The following is a 16952-nucleotide window of genomic DNA, read 5'->3' as shown; positions in this document are numbered from 1 at the left end:
AGTACGACTTTTCTTCTCGTTTGTTTGAAAGTAAATCCCTCTCGAATGATTCTTCTTCGGCGATGTTGTCCATCTTATCCAACGGAACACGATGAACACACGCGACAACCGTAGACGACGATTGAAATAAAATACTCGCGGAATTGGCCCTGGATCAGCGATGCACGAATGCGAGTGTAATAAATTTTTATTGAATCGTTAGAGCGAGCAGCTCGCTTAAAGGGCAGGTAACGGACGGAGGGACGCAGCCAAGGTCAATTTGCCAAACACGATTTAAAATGCTTCGCACAATGACAGGTTTTTAATATCTCCGCTGTGGTCACGTATTTATTCGCGATATTTAAATATCATTAAATATTAATGTTTAAAGTAACAAATAACGTATAATATTTAATATCGCTCGTTCCGCATTTTAAGAAAAAAATTATTGGAATCGATTTGGTGGATCTACGCTTGCTGATAGATTCGTCGGTAGAATTATAAATACTTTAGCCGCATGCATGTACAGACAATTATTCCGTAATTTTACTGCAGCGTAAAATAGTACGTCAGAGTTTAGAGGCACGTGCGGTGAAATTTGCATTATTTGCTTGATAAGCGATAAATTATTTACAACGATACTAACTATCTTTGAATTATTGAAACTTCTGATAGCTACGGTATGCGACAAAGAGATTCAGGAATGAATCGGAAAAGACCGATCGCGGTTAACGTATCGCGAATAAATTAAACAAATAAATAATAGAAATAAAATAAAGTGTCCCGTGGAGGGAAAAAGGAACCGTTGGGAAATCGGAAGCGTCGTGTATTCGGGAAACGTTTTGATCAGCTTCCGATCAAGCGGGAAGATCGTCGGGACTAGAGGTTTGATATGGCCTCATGGTTGATGCATGGAAAGTTCCCGGGATTTCTTGAAAATCGATGCGTTTGGCGCCAAAACGACTGATTTTCTTTACCCGAGACTGCTTTATCTTCGTCGTATTCCACCCACGCAAACGTTTCCTGGGACAAAGAACTAGGTCAAAGGTCAGCACCATGGTGAATTCGCCACTTTGTCAACGAGTCAGCTCTGAAATTCCATTTTTCTTTTATGAAATGCATTCGCGTCAATCACGTATTTAGACGGTGATTTTTGCTCGAATTTATCGCGAATTTTCTTTCGAGCACCGACAAGCGTTCGTCGGTTGGCTGGAGTCTTTCGTCGGAGGTGCGAAACAGGAAGCGTGATACAAAAGCCTGGCGTGATTAGGATGAGCAGGCAGAAGGTACGGACGAGCTCTACCTATTTTTCAACAATGGAACCTCGACTAGGTGGATATTATAGTAATAAACGTAGATTGTCATGTTCGTGTCGTGTCATTCTTGTATTGTGACTTTTAAAACTGTGCTTTTTAAAACTGTCCGAGCGTAATTAATTCTGATCTGTCGTAAAATTCGTATCTACTACCGTAATTAAAAACGAAGGTCGTTGACAGCTGTTCGCAGCAATGCTACTTACTACGTACGGTTCTTCTTGGTATTTCTGAAACTCTAAGCGACCGAGCATTCGTGAAAACAGCTTAATAAAAAAGATTATACTGTGCGTATACGTGGGCTAAACGGTATCTATCGCTGTTGATATATTCGAGAGAGATATATAGAGAGTGTCTAATCCCAACTCATTATCGCAAATATTTTACAACGTACGCCGAATGGGAAAGAATATTTCTAGAGGAAAATTTAAATCCAACAGAGAAATCCTAAAACATAAGCGGAATATTTATTTATCGATTTATTTATTCGTTCGAAAGGTTAACAACGATCAGCACAATCGAATTGGCAATGAAAAATGCAATAAAATGTTTCAAATTATTTGGAAACAAGTCTATATGCGTAGGCTTGGTTATCAATCGCGTTAATTTTATAGGAGATGGTTTAGCAGGATCAGAATCGTACGTTGTCCCGTTAACTTTCCTCGACGGAAGCTTTATCCTTGTCAAGACTCGTTGCGTTTCTCGTCGTTTTCCGGGCGACCTGGGAAAACTGTAGCCGATGGCGCGATTCGATCCTGCGTGAACGAAATCATCGATAAGTTAAGTTCTCCGTAAAATCGAAGAACGTTGCACGTAACGCGGCTCGAAGCAGATTCGACAAATTCGAGAAAGGATAAGGAGTTAAGCGGTAGGCAGTCCGTAACACAGTTTCTGATACTGATCGTCGTGTAACTGGCTTTGATCGGTGCGAATAATCGCGAGCTGAACCTGTCGTATTCTAATTACGTCGCTTCAATCGGATTTCTTTACAGCTAAATTTCTGACATAAACAGACGGGACGAGCCGAAGCGAAATTGGAGAGAAAATGCTTCCCCTCTATCGAATCGGCTAAGGATTACGCGATCGGCATTTGTTTTTTCGTTGCAAGATGGAAGTAATAATTTCACAGAGGTGCTTCTTCGTATCGAGTTGCCTTTCAACGATAGCGCGTCCAACGTTCTTTGATTCTTGAATTTCCCCTCGTTGTTGAGGATGGAATTGTTGAGGATTTACTGGAATTGTGTGGATGTTGAGTTGAAACAAACGGATTGAAAGGATTGGGTAGTTTCTATACAATGTGTCAGGTATACGTGCCTTTCTGCCTAGTCCTAATACAAAGACAGCGGTGATGCGACGATAAAAATAACGAATACCATAAATCCAAACAGCATACTCGGCAATAAATATAAATCGGTGGTGCGCATCCTACCTTCTATTTTACCTGTCTTATGCAGGTAAACGGTACGAAGGGTGTTTCCTCATGGAAATTACTATCTTCTTGTTCGTAAGGCATACAAATTCGTCGTTCGTTAGATTTAAGAAGAAGTGGGAAACCTACCTAAAGTAAGTGGAAAATTCATAAGAAACGCATATTCACGGTAGTTCCTAAGAATTTGTAGCACTTTGTTTCGTTCACCGTGTACACTTTGCAAATATTTCAAACGCTCTATCAACTTGACTTTTTTGTTCGCCTTGTAAATTTCTTGTAGCCGTCTCGTTAATACCGAAAGAATTGTATCGCGTTAATTCACGCTTCATCGAGAAGATTGGATCGGATCGGAAGCTCCTCGCCGAGGATTACACCTACTACGGGAAAATTGTAACGTCGCAACTACAGTAACTTTCTCTAATTGTCGATCGTGCAAAGAAACGAGAAAATTGGAAGAGCTTGCACTAATCGTTGCGCGAGTTTACGAGAAATCCAATTTCCCTCTTTCCCTGTAGCCTCGTATCCGTTTGTCTCGCGTATTTAATTTCCATGGGCAATTAGCGCAACGTGATATTAAATGCGAACTGATAGATACAAGCAAATCGTATCGATATCCTGATTTGCCGCGAGCCAGCTGAATACAGAAATATCGTAATCTTCGTCGTGGCCCACGATCCTATCGGTCATCCTTTTCCCCTCCATTGATATTTAATCGACTGCTAAATTCCATTTCTTCGTTCAGGCTCGCCCGCACGTAACAATTTCTCTCAGCGGCGATAGGACAAATTTTTATATCGCAACGCAATACCCATTAAGCGATACAAGCATCGATATTTTAATTGCTTTTGTACAAAAGGAAAGCGGAGAAAACCTTGTTCGTTGAATTATCGGGTTTTTCTTTGGTAGATATCTGCTCAAAACTCGCAAAGTAATCGTTCGCGACTTAACGGCAACAATACGGTGGATATTTTGAAAATTTCAAATATTATTTTATCATATCCGATCTAGTCGAATGGTAATTATAAATTTTACTGTACGCGACTAACTAAATAATTAAGGTCAACGTATGCTATTCGCGTTATTCGATTTAATACGCGTTCGTGAAATTTCTGAAACGCTCTGCTTATTTACGGCTACGGCGTGTTTTACGTTTACTCGCACCACTAACCGGGCGTCGTTTTCCGCAACGCGATTAATATCCTAGAATTCGATTAGTCTGCAGAATGGTAACCGTCCGTCTACGAGGATGAGACGCGTCGGTGGTTTTCAAGTATTCGAAAGACGACGAGAGAAATTGGTTTTAATTGCAATTGTTTCACCTTCCTCCGTACAATTTGCCGGATTTCCTCGTATCGATCGGTGTCTCTGCCGAGCGTAATATTTAATACCGAACGAACAAACGAGTCAACGGAATTCCCTTGTTTGAAATTCTCCTCGATTCATTTTAATCCCTGATGGGTATTCGGTATCGATACGCGCACAGGGGATCGGTAAAACCGTTCTGTCGAATGCCAATCGATTACGGTGGCAGGTAGTTGTACCGATATTTCCTAGCGAGGACGATATATTGTCCCGTTGGAAGATCCCGGAATATTGTTTTGTTTCTCGTCGTTCCTGCAAGGAAGCTTATTTCTGGCAGGTATGGTCGTTAAAGGGGTCGAATGAGCAAGCTGGACCTCGGGAATGGGAACGGTCGAGTCGCGTCCTGCCGATACCGAAATTTCCATTCGCCGATCGCCCGATAAATTTGCATGATCCTGCTTTAATAAATGGAAAATCTATATCGCAAGAACGATGGGAATTGTATACACAGAGGAGAAACAGTGCGGCGAACAATACGCCCGATCCTTGGGCGTACAAACAACAATTTCATCGATTTAACAAAAGTACACGATGTTCGTGTTGATTTTCTTAATCGGTGTGATCTTCATTATATCCAATTATCTCTTCGTTATATATCGAGTATATCGCGATTCGTACAACGAGGAACATCTAGTTCGCGTTATCTCTATTTCCACTTATTCTCGCGTTCCTTTATTTTTCGAATCCGCGTAGGTAGGAATTTTCAAGAACGACGAGCAATTAATCATCGATGCTGGTTGCACGTCCACGCGCTTTTTCTCTGTGACTTCCACCGCGTGTCTCAATTCAATTACCATGCGAGCTCTATGGCGCAGTGAAAAAATGAAGTGGAAAAAGTGGAAAAACGAAAAAACGAGGTCGGAATATTTTTTTTTGCATTGCTACCGAGTATCGATTTTATACCGCTTAGGGGTATATTTTGAATCGTTTTAGGATAAAAGAATTAAGCGGCGAAATCTAATTAAATTATCCAAATATAAATATTATGAATTATATAGAAATTAATCGTTGGTAGAAAGTTTCGAAATATACCGAGCCTCGATTTGACCCTAATTATAAATCCAACTTCATCCCTCCCTTCTACCAGGATAAGTACCGCCAGGATAAGTACCGCCGGGACAAGTACCGCCAGGATAAGTACTGCCGGGACAAGTACCGCCAGGTAAACAGTACCGATTTTTACCTACCCCCATGTTCACGAAGCTATAAATATACTGTGTTACTCGCTGGGCCTTCACTTAATAGCCAAATTTCAAGCTCTCGACATCGAGTTTACGCGGAAAGTGTGATTTTAATGTGCAATTGCGTGAACCGCGTCACCGGTCTGGAAGCTAATCAGAATTCTTAACGCGAATTTAATTCGGTTGAATCGTGGTAATTGTCCATGCAACGGCGTAGACCTTAGACTCGGTGAAACTTAAAATACGCAGGACTGCTGAAACAAGTACGAGGTACGAGGAAAAATAACTTCAAGAACACGATGGTGAGAAGCAACGGGGAGGCTGGTTGTTCGACGCATCCTTCCTTTTATCTGTAAAAACTTTGCCAATAACGGAATACTTGATAACGAGCAAGAAATTGTATCAGCGCATTTGCAAATTTACCTTTTCTTTTTTTTATTCTGTTATAGTTCGAGGCGTGGCAAGAGGACGAGAGGAGACAACGAAAGAACGAGATAGGCAGGTTAGAGCTTGTCAAGGGAGATTGGATTAACTTGCTTGAGGATTATTCGGCGAAGAAGCATAAAGTTCCAGTCGATACTGCAACCACTAGAGATATGATAAGAGTTGCACGTAAAAGCGAAGCGTGTAACAGCCACGAGATTGATACTTCACGGACAATTTTTCAATCGACGCTTGCACCTCGAGAAATACCGAATTTGGAGAGCATTATTCGCAATTTCGAGAAGGGTTATCTCTCGCCTTCGAAAAAGAAGAAAGCAACCGACGAATACAAGCAGAGAAACTTCGTTAAGAAGATCGTCGAAGCTTTCGAAGTGAAATACAATATTTATAACGATTCGAAGACCGCGCAGGAGATTTCAGAAAGTCTGGAAGCAAATAAGTCGAAAGCTGCACCTATGCTGGAATCGTGGAAAAGAAAATCGAGGATACTCCGCAATCCTTTCAAAAGCGGTTCCTCGCGTTCGAATCCAAATAGCGGGGACGTTGACGAATGTGAGGGAGGTGCCTCGTCATCCGAGCAGAGAACTTCTCGTACGTCGCGGGACAATAACAGACTTCAGAGAAGACTAAGAATGTTAGAAGATTCGAAGCGCTTAAGCGAATCAGAGATGATCTTGTCTGCATTCGGTCGCAAATCTACTGGTCTGGAGATCTGCTCGACTTTCTTGCATTCCAGTTCCGATTCCTCGAGCCCCCCTAATTGCTTCACAAGAGCAGAGCTGATGCGAAAGATCGAGCTTTCCGACTCGGCGAAAAGGTCCTCTCCCGACAAGACGAAGACGACGAATAGAGTCGATATCTACGTAACTTCGCCGGAAGAAACTGTTTCTACACCCAACGACTCTTTTCCAACAACGAGTACCTTGATCGACGAGTCCCTGCAAAGCGAGCATAATTCGACGTTGCCAGAAACTTCACATGTCGATACATCTCCAAAGGTAGTCGGGGCATTTCTGAAGAAACCGATCAACGTCGAGAACACTTTCGTCGATTGGGTACCTGTCATCGGAAAGAGGTTGCCGCGGCAGAGATCGCTGAAGAAGCTGCTCTGTTCGTTCAACAGAAGCAGGCTCATCAAAAGGTTCACGTCGGAAAGAAACCTGAGCGAGGAACCGCGAGAACTCGAAGATTCTGACGAAGAGAAATCTTGTTCCTCTATGTCTCTAACTTCTCTGGTTTCCGTCGCGGACGTGCTACGTCACCAAGAAAACATTTATTTGGAATTGAGCGGAAGAAGCGACCTGAAAACTTTCAAATTGAAGAGCACATCGAACGAAGAACTGAGCGAAATTCATAGCGATACGTATCTTTCCGCGGAGTAGGTACTTGCTTCATGTTCTTATAATTTTATAAATAAGCATTACTACTCGTTAAGCAACAAAGTAACACGTTCGTTCGATATCACAGAAGCCAAAGGGGAAAACAGCTGCTTTTAACGGAGGTGCCACGCGAGGACGTGAATCTGGATCTTGGCCCGTCCTATCCTCCTCCTTCTCAGACGACTCCACTTCTATCGCCTTTAGTTGGCGAACAACTTGTACCCAAGCTACCGAATCATCCACGCGTATCGAAGATCTCGAAAAATCTGTTCGTTACCTCGATTAAGATAGACAACTTGGCGAAATTTAACAGCTGTCAGGTGTATCGCAACGATAATGCCTCGTCATCGGTGACCATTAAGAACGACCTGTACGAGGTGGAGTGTCGAAGAAGCTGCAGCGACCATCCCTCGTCGAATGTCTATGGCAGCTCATCGTCCGTGACCAGCCACTACGACGTCCCCAGAAGATTCTTATCCAAGTCCGAGAACAAAATACTATGGAACAGGAAAGAGGAGCCGATTTACGACATTCCCAAGTTACGAAGTATCGAGAGACCTAGATCCAGCATTTACGACGACTTGGAATCTCACCATGCCGTCACAAGGCCTATCGATACTAGAATCTACATGAACACCCAGGTGCAATTGTCATCGTCGAACAACCTGATCTCCGGCATTTAATTTAATTCGAAGGTAATTGTAAGCAAGCGGTCCCTCTGTTCAGATTCGTTTATTTTAGGATGAAATTGGTATATTATTATATTATTATATAATCGGTATAGATATCATGAAATTAGTTTATTAGTTTATTAGTCGGGCAGCTTTGACACGACTTATTTTCAGATCTGATTGTCGCTCGATATATGATCGGGAACGACGTGTAACGAAATCGACGATACAAATTTTTTTACGAATTTGTAGTACAGGTAATTGTGATTATTGCGTATTTCATGATCGTTTTAGCACTTTTCCATGTTGTAAGTATATTGCAGCGAACGTTTTAGAAGCTCGGGTCGGATGAACGCTTTTTAAATGCTTGTAGATTTACGTAAACGTCGTTTTAGGATTGTACGCAAGTTCTTTTTAACGATCGTACGTTATAAACCATGCACATATGTAATTCTGTCGTGTGATAGTCCCGTGTATTTGGGAACAAATATTTTACGAGATCTTTCGAACACGCCAACTGTGACTGTTTCTTTTAAACGAGCGAACATTGTGTTTTAATTAAACCGCGAGAACCACCTATTTTTATATTCGCACGTATTTTAACGGTTTAAAAATCTGTCCTTTTCGTAAGGTGCGAAACGCGAAACATTCGATCACAGTTTTTAGTTGAAAGCTGTGGAACGTGGTAGAAGAAACAGAAACTAACTGACAGAAATTATACAAAACGTTAAGTCTTACTTACCGTTTCTAATGGAAACTTTCTCGCGAAGACTTTTGTCGTGCGCGCGATAGAATAGATTTTCGATTTCAAAGCTATTTCTTAAAATTCGTTCTCTTTCGTTTCCTTTCGTTGTCACCTGGAAACGCGAAACGAGGATGCAAAAAAAAATGCACGAAGAGCAACAAAGAAAAAGCAAATTTTACCGTCGTGGTATTTCTGTAAAGAAATATCTTACAGTGTGCTGGAACTTGGCGTTACATGTACTTTATGATCTCGAGATTTACCAATATCACGTAATTGTGGCACGCGTCGAATTGTATTATAAGTGAGAGATAGTTAAGCTTACGTAGATGTAATTGTTTCTACGAATTCCACACTTTTATTTATCGTACGATTTACGTTTATACGTAGTTAGACTTTTAGGTCTTTTAGGTCTTTTAATATCTTGTCCTTTTAATAAAAATTACTTAATAAAAATATACGCCCGCTTCCATAAGGCAGTTTACTTTAATGGAAAGCAAGATTTCCACCTAACGCGTTAGGATCTGAAGAAGCGCAGCTCCTCGAATAATCAATCTGGTCACGGACTAATCGGATCTCGTGAAAAACAAGAAAGGAGGGCCGTAATTTCACTCGCGTAATTCCTCTCCTTGTTTCGATCAAATCGCTTAGGTCTGTCATAATCAGAGCGAAGGACAGCGATAAAACCGATTTGACCGCCGTTCACGCGAATCTTTTCCGATCGAATCGTTATCGTTTATAAAATTAAGATTTGTTCGAAAATCGACGCGATCGATGACTCGGCTGTGCCAAGAAATGCTATACATACGCGCACTGTAATCGAGTTGATTCAAAGGGTATACATCTTTTGTATGCACGCGCACGTACGTCGATAGGATAACGACAGAACTAAGTTTTAAATCGACTCCGAAATCGGCAACCTTTTCAGTCGTATCGTCTTGTCGGTGATATCGGCGTCGTTCGCGAGATTCTCGTTCACGTCACCGGTTCAACGAGGCGGAGAACGATCAAGTAACATCGTCGATAAGCCCGGTTACGTAGTGCGATCGATGTTCGTCCTCGTGCTTGTCGTTTCACAGCGGTGAAACGGCTATCGAGAAAGATCGCCATGATGTTATGAAAACGTCTCGGATCCGTGGGGCCGTAACGGTAAAATCTTGCTCGCGGTAGATAAAATGATACAGTGACGTAGAATGCTCGTATGCGCCGGACACAGTTGCGACGCAGATACCGAACGACGCTAAGCGAGGGTAGTGACGACGGTCAGCCATTACCGTCACCGCTGCAACTACGTCGGCCAACGTACCTGGAAATCCGTTGGTGATCGGTGTACGTGTGTCAAGGCCGGCAAATTTTTACCAACAGCATCATCGCGCACAAATTTCGAAATGTTTCGACGAGTATGGTACGTACGACGTGCGCCATTTTTCGAACTTCGATCGAAGCGAAAGAATAAACGAGAATACATTTTTTCAAGGGCACGAAGAATTCGATCAGCGATCACGTTATAACTTTGTCGCTATTAGTGCGCCAGTTACAACGTTCTCCGATAACCATGGAGACGCGTACACGTTTGGACGTAAATTTGCGATACGAGTTTGCGTCGCGAGCGTATATATCTTGATATTAAAGTAACACACGGTGTACGTAATACAGTCGTAAATCGGTCGTACCGTGCGGCCGAGCATTCTTCGGTTCCGAAATGAAATTTCCACGAAAACAGTCGCGCTGGTAACTAATTACCTCGAATGAGAAACATTCGCGATAGAACGCTTGAAAACGTCCCTCTTGTTCGCCGTTCTTGCCGACAAAATTTCCAAAATGTCCAAATATTCGCATTATTCGGACTTTATTCGATTCGCTTGTTCTTTGGTTCTTAAGAAACGGAGAAGGGAGAGGGAAAATAAAATGATCGAACGAATTAAGAGCTGTATTTGAACAAAGCTATTAATCAGCGGATTGTAATTAGCGTCTGTGGCCGTTTAAGCAGGACGTGGATATTGGTATAAATTGCATCCGCTTTCGATAGCCAATAAAATTAGACGAATCGGACCTGTTTACGTTGCACCGGATTACCACAAATTGGTACCAATTAATTAGGCAACGACGTTTCAGAGGGCGTTCGCGTGAATGGTTTCGAGGCAAACGAAGATACACGATCGGATACTGATCGACGGTTTACTCTTATCGAATCTCTTGTTCGTATCAGCGAAAAGCTTGCATAATTTGACGAGCGTTCGGCCGTATCGATTCACGGCAGTTGATTAAAGCAGCCGCCCGCCATCACTGTATCACTTTGTAATTTATCGAACCGTTTGCCACCGCTTCTCGGGCTGATCGTATTAATTCCTATCGATTTACAGTCGGTATGGAACGTTAATCGAACGTAACGAGTTAGTTAGCTCGGCTTTTCGGATAACGTTTCGTTTCGTTTGTCTGGTCGCCAGGCAAGAAAATAGCCAGACCGAGGCAACAGCCCCGGCTCCCAAATCCTCGAAAGATTAAGATTTATGAAACGCTTTCCAGCCAGCAAACGCACACCTACGAAATTGTCTCGCTCCTTTGGAAGCTTATCCTTTGTCTCGGCCGAGGCAGACCCGTCCCAACGACGACGCAGCTACGTACAACTTAAATCCAAGATTGAACTCGCTACAACCGCGTTTCGGTCTATAGAGAACTGTTAAACTCCCTTGCCATTATATCGCTGCCTCCTTCGCTATTCGCTTTGTCGATGCTCTCTCCTAATCGTCGTCGTTCCACTACGATCGTACGTTTCTTGTCGTGACTCGTACAGTTCCGAGGGAAATGCATCGAGAAGCGAACGTAACGAGTAGAAAGATAATCGCGATGCGGACGAAGAGGAAAGGATCGGAGGTCGTGTCTCTTTGAATTTGCGTTTGCCGCTCGATCGAACTACGAAAAGGAATCGGTAGCGGTTTCGCGAGCATCGGAGTACGGAACGGAAGGAGCGTCGCTGATCGCGAGGTCCGAGGGAGTAGCGGAAAGGTGCGAAAGGGTGTGCGTCGAGATCTTAATAATTTAATCGACTGATAAAGTTACACCGGTGCGAGGTGAAATTGGCACGCGGTACACCAGGGGAAAAAAGGAAGTGGACAGAACGAGGGAAGAAGCAATTTTCCAGGGTGATGGCCTGGAAAATTGCCGCAACGTGCCTACGCTCACCGATGTCCGATGTCAATGATCGTTTTATTTTTCCTTTGCCGCTAGTTGTGGGAAAAAGCTCGATCCATTTTCATCCGAGTCTGTCGTCAGAAAAATTCTATTTATCTTTTTGTCGCACTTTTCTGTCGAGAGAAATCCGATATCTGATTGCCACTCCTTTGTAATCTCTCGAGCCCGTTGCACGCGAGCTGCAGGTTTCGTCTCGAATATATCAAAGATTCGCCTCTGGATCGAAACAGGGAAGGTTCGAGGATCGCAACAGGGTTAACGCGAGCAATGGGCGTAGCCAGACACTCGGAGACGGATCTCGCTTCGTCGAAAATATCGGCTTCGTCGCACGGGGCCCGATGACTTCTCGCCTTCTGTATCTTATATCTCGTCGAAATGCATCTTCTTCGAACAACGTCGTAAAATTTGCTCCTGAATTCGTTACGAGTCAGCCGCTCTCCTTTAAACTGGCATCTGCATCGAACCGTCGTACGATCGTTCTAACGTGGAACGCCGAGGATGTTACGCCTCGCCGCGATAACCTTTATTTGTCCGCAAAAGCGGAACAGAGAGGGAAACTTACGCCTCGCCGCGATAACCTTTATTTATCCGCAAAAACGGAACAGAGAGGGAAAGGTTGCACCTGGTCGCTACAATCGGAGAATTTCTATCGAACGAGAACGTAAATTCGGGAAAAATATGAAATTCGATTCCCTTTGCGCAAATCCGGATACAATTCCGATGCAAATGCACGGGTATACTTATAGATCTGGTGGTACGTGAAAAGCCTGGACGTACTACTTACCGGCGAAAAAATAGTTTTCACGAATATACGACCGAGCGGACGCGAATGCGCCAGGAAACCGACGAAGAATGGCGGTGGTTGGTCCGTGATGGAAAGACGAACGATCTTATCGAATTTTTTGGAACGTCGCTTGCTTCTTTCTTCCGTGTTGTTGCTCAAGACTAAGTCGAGGGAAACTCCAAAAGGATTATCAGATACGTCGACATCACTCCGACGATCTGCAAACAATAGCGACATTTTTGTCGAACAGCAGCTTCAAACGGGTCGTTGATCGTTGGTCGAGTGTCCGGTTTGTATTAAAATAGCGATCGAGAGTCGAACCGTAAACGAGGGATCCCGATGAACGATTTTGCTCGAAGCGTCTGCTGCAAATTGGACAAACTTGGCGTGCAACTGTTATTACGAACTCGTTTCGGCTTTGCCACGGAACCGGGATATCGAGGAGCGAGTTACGCTAACCTCTCGGATGCTTTTTCGCGATGCAATTTACGATGGTACGATCTAGGTACGACGGTACATTTGGAGATCGTGGTTATTAAGCGAAATCCAATTAATCTCTCGCTTTGGTGGGATAGAAGGTAACGTAACGAGATTCGGACGACCGACGAGATAAAGACGGGTTGTTCTTTGGGTTGGTTGACGCGTAAGGAAGAAGAGAGGAGTACGTTGGTAATTAAAGTCTACTTTTCCGCGGAAAAGATAGAAAATATATTTACCGAACAGAGCAACGACAACTTGACGTCGAAGAGACCGCCGGCCGAGAAATGAAGCCGTCTATTGAGAAAGTGCAGCGTAGTACGAACGGTATCCTGTAAAAAAAGATACGAACGATCGAACGATCGCGTACGGTGGCTTTGATAAAAGTACGCGTTTATATTAAAATACTCGCATTGTGTGGATATCTCTCGACTACTCTCGCGTCCCATTCGACCAGGGTCACAGCCATGAAATTAGCCTGCAATTTGCGGTGCTTTCGTTAAAATCTCCGCTCGAAAGTTACGACTAATTTAGAAAATGAATACGTTACCTCGGTTATCGTGTAATCGCAGACGAGGTGCAGGGCCAAAAGCTGCCCTATATATCCGGAAAGCCAGGAACTCGCGTTGAATATCACGGGCCAAGATAAGCTGTAGGCGTTCGTCACGATGATCCAATCGATGATCAAGTAGAGATTGCTGATGATGTGTACGCTCAAATTTCCTAGCCAGAAGAATAGCGACCACGAGTAAAGGGAGCCCAGGGATTCGCCGGATACCATCAACTCGTCGTGCAATTCCTGGATGGTCTTTTTTCGAGTAAACGTTAAACGCGGTGTTACGCTTCGCTATTGCGCGCTATCGTACGAACAAACGCAGCTCGATTTTAATTAGCTATGATATGTACGCCGCACCTTTCTGCTCACGCTGGTGCTTTTGTATCCGACTCTCGAGGGTAGATTATCCCTCGCGATCTGGTTCAGCTGATGAAAGCGTTGACCGAGAAAGCTCGCCATTCCGAAGAATTTGTAGACGGATGACGCGTTGGTGACGTACAGACACATGTAACTCATGTTAAACAGCCAAGACTCGTTGAAGGCGAACATTCCGCTCTGATTAATCACCGTCCAAAGAACGATCTGAACGATCAAAAGAACCCACGCCGCTATCCGAGTTTTTACCTCCTTGCGCGGGTAACCCAGTTGGCTGAGCCTCTCGTCGAAATCCTGCAGCGCGTTCCAAATGCGGCAGAACGCTTTCCTCGCGAATATCACCGATATGAGATCGTACATAGCGATCACATAGTTCACCAGTACCTGCCATCACCGTGCATCGTTAATCGTCTAACGAACGTAGCTACTTGCGTGGAAATCGACCGCGCGATTGGAAAAAATGGTTGCAATTACCTTGGCAGTTTCGACCACGTTAAGGATCATTTTCTCTCTCTTCACGGCGAGGAATCTTATGCACACGTTGCGTATACAGTAAGAATAAGTACCCATGCAGACGAAGGAAAATAGGAGATAGAAGTTGGACGGGACTAGCTGGTCGCCCGTGAAATCGTACGGCGCCAAACCCAACGCTTTCATTATGGAAACTATGGGGTAAATCGCCGAGTACAATAGCGAGTCCGGGCCGTGATACTTTCTCGCGTGACATTTTCTCGCTTCGGTCACATCCGACAACGTACTTTCAACGTCGAACGGCTTTACCCGGGTTTTCGACAATGGAAGAACCTCTTTCCTCGGGTAACGCGGCAATTCTTTTTCCATCAACTTTGAAAAATTCATTTTCCTCGTTATCGAGTTGTTGCTGTTTCTCTGGGAAATTTCCAGCTGCGGGCTGTCGCCACGCGCGTTCCGTCGAAGGAAATTCTGTGAAAAAATACTCGCGTCGAAGTCTAGCCGCATATTTTACAAACTTTACTGCGGCCTGCAATTTTACGATGCGAGAACGACGAACGAAATATCGCGAGAGATACGCGAAAGGTCGTCGATTACGATCTCCGAACGAATCGAGTTTGGTCTAGCCGGCAATTAGTCGCTCTTTCCACCGTACGAAGCGCCTATCGTCGATTTGAAATATTAGCAAAAGCGGAAAATAGTAAAACAGGAAACAGGAGGAGGCACGTTATTTCGATACGCGCGAGTACGAACAATCCAGTGAACTCGTATCGCGTATACAAAAGCGTTTTCCCCTCTGATTTATCGTGTCCGGTCGCCGATAATTTGTTTGTTAGCCGCGTTCGATACGCGGGATGCTTTTTCCGTTTATTCGCCGCGCTGCGTATCGGCGATCGTTCGCAAAAGAGAGTTAATATCGAACTGCGTCGGTCGTTAAATCAAAGTTCCTCCAGCGACGGTTCAACGGTTTACGAAGGAAACAACGAACAAATTAACTAAGAAAACACCTCCGTCACCTTCCGTCGCGACGAATACCTTCTTCGATGAATAGCCCGAAGAAGACTCTCGAGCGCGTGGAAATTTCGAACGATGGAAATTCGAATCGGGCTCTACTCGTTCTCCGTTCGCAGAGACAACGACGTCCGTTTAAATCGAGAATGCTTTGGGTTGCGCGAAGAACGAACGCGGGAGCGAATCGCGAAATTTGCGACGTGGACGCTCTGGACGAGCAGAAGGATCGGTCGCGCGGTGGAAAACGGAGAGCGAGAAACAGTCCGAGTTGGCTGTCGCGTCGCCACGAAAACTGACTAACTGTTCCTCGAGGAGGATGCGGCGAAACTTAAAAAGAAATCGCGCCGCACCATCATCCCTGGTGACGCGGCAGGCGGTCGAACGTTTCCCGGCAACCGCGTAAATAACAACGAAACCGGGCTCTTCAATCGGCCGTGATAAAACGGAATTAAAGTCGTTAATTCAAACAAACGCGAGTGGACGTACACTTACGGCCATTAGAACGTCCGTCGTTCTTCCAGTCGTCGTTAAATTATGAATCATTGAACGGTCGAAGCGGAATAACAAACCGCTCCAGTGGATTTATCTTCCTATCGAGCAACCCTGTCGCGTTTGTTATCCCTTTTTTTCGCCAAAGTGCTACAAATCACGAGCGTTTTATCGATTCTTCGAAAGGTGAAATAACGAATGTTAGAAACTGCGAGGATGACGATAACGCCACTCTGCTGTCAACCTAATCGCATCGAATCCAAGCTGCAGACTAAATGACAACCGTTGTGTCAATATCTCTGCTGTATAAACGCATCGTAAACAACTAGCTGTTTATTTCACTGCCATTCCGTGTCATTCGTTATCCGCCGATCTGGTTAGAAATAATCGTTCGGTGCAAGAACGTTGACGACTCTATTTACCTTTTCGTCGTCCTTTGTCGTCGGCCATTAAAAATGCAACGGCCGATAGAATTTATCACGCTCTTCGACAAATCCATCATCGATTTTCGGCCCGTCGAGATCCACCGATTCGAACAACGTTGGCACGCGAGCCTGTCCCATCGAAATGCCGCTAATGGTCGTGGGATTGCGAGCGTCCATTAATTAGATTTGCTCGCGATCGATGCTCCAGCTCCGGATGGATCGTATCTTGCTGTTTATTTCCGCGATCCTGTTTCCTCTTACGAACGAATTGAGATCGTTCGTGAGATAAATTATTCCTTTTAAAATCGTTCCGAACGTGCGATCGAGTCGTTCGAATAAATGACAAGACCAACCAATTAAACGCGACTGATTTGTTTTAATCGATCGCAGAACAGATCGCGTTGCTTCCACGTCGGAATAATGAGAGCCGCGTTTGACTTTTCACAGGGGTGGAAAATGGAATAGGAAGGAAGAGAGGAAGAGAGAGAGAGAGAGAGGGGGAGAGGGTAATATAAAGCAGCGTATTAGATGAAAATTTACGATGGAAAGTGTCTCGTCAGAACGACGCCCTAGAGGAATGCAATCCAACTCGGCGTGCAAGATGAGCGATATTCGTGGAACGGTTAACGCACGGTTCTCACCGCGCATATCCATGGAAATAAAAGCTGCTTT

At 44.2% G+C, this 16952-nt stretch overlaps 2 protein-coding genes across 2 annotated transcripts in view; one reads left to right on the top strand and one right to left on the bottom strand.

The window, feature by feature from the left end:
• LOC117154197 (uncharacterized) overlaps positions 1-8903 on the top strand; it is a 50645-nt gene extending 41742 nt beyond the window's left edge. The window contains exons 2-3 of the mRNA XM_033328967.2: positions 5714-7086; positions 7176-8903. Coding sequence (XP_033184858.2) covers positions 5861-7086; positions 7176-7770 — 1821 coding nt within the window. The 5' untranslated portion in view covers positions 5714-5860 and the 3' untranslated portion in view covers positions 7771-8903. The remainder of the gene's footprint in view (positions 1-5713; positions 7087-7175) is intronic.
• A 3734-nt stretch (positions 8904-12637) lies between these two features.
• On the bottom strand, positions 12638-14724 carry LOC117153927 (uncharacterized). The gene is made up of 6 exons (XM_033328444.2): positions 14359-14724; positions 13867-14268; positions 13504-13761; positions 13368-13431; positions 13193-13287; positions 12638-12694 (listed from the first exon to the last, which is right to left on the bottom strand). Exons 1-6 carry the CDS (start codon positions 14722-14724, stop codon positions 12638-12640), a joined length of 1242 nt encoding a protein of 413 aa, XP_033184335.2.
• Between the last annotated feature and the right edge of the window lie 2228 nt (positions 14725-16952).

Source organism: Bombus vancouverensis, chromosome 3 (genome assembly GCF_051014615.1).
Source record: "Bombus vancouverensis nearcticus chromosome 3, iyBomVanc1_principal, whole genome shotgun sequence".
Lineage (NCBI taxonomy): Eukaryota > Metazoa > Arthropoda > Insecta > Hymenoptera > Apidae > Bombus > Bombus vancouverensis.
This window is presented reverse-complemented; position numbering and strand designations above follow the sequence as displayed.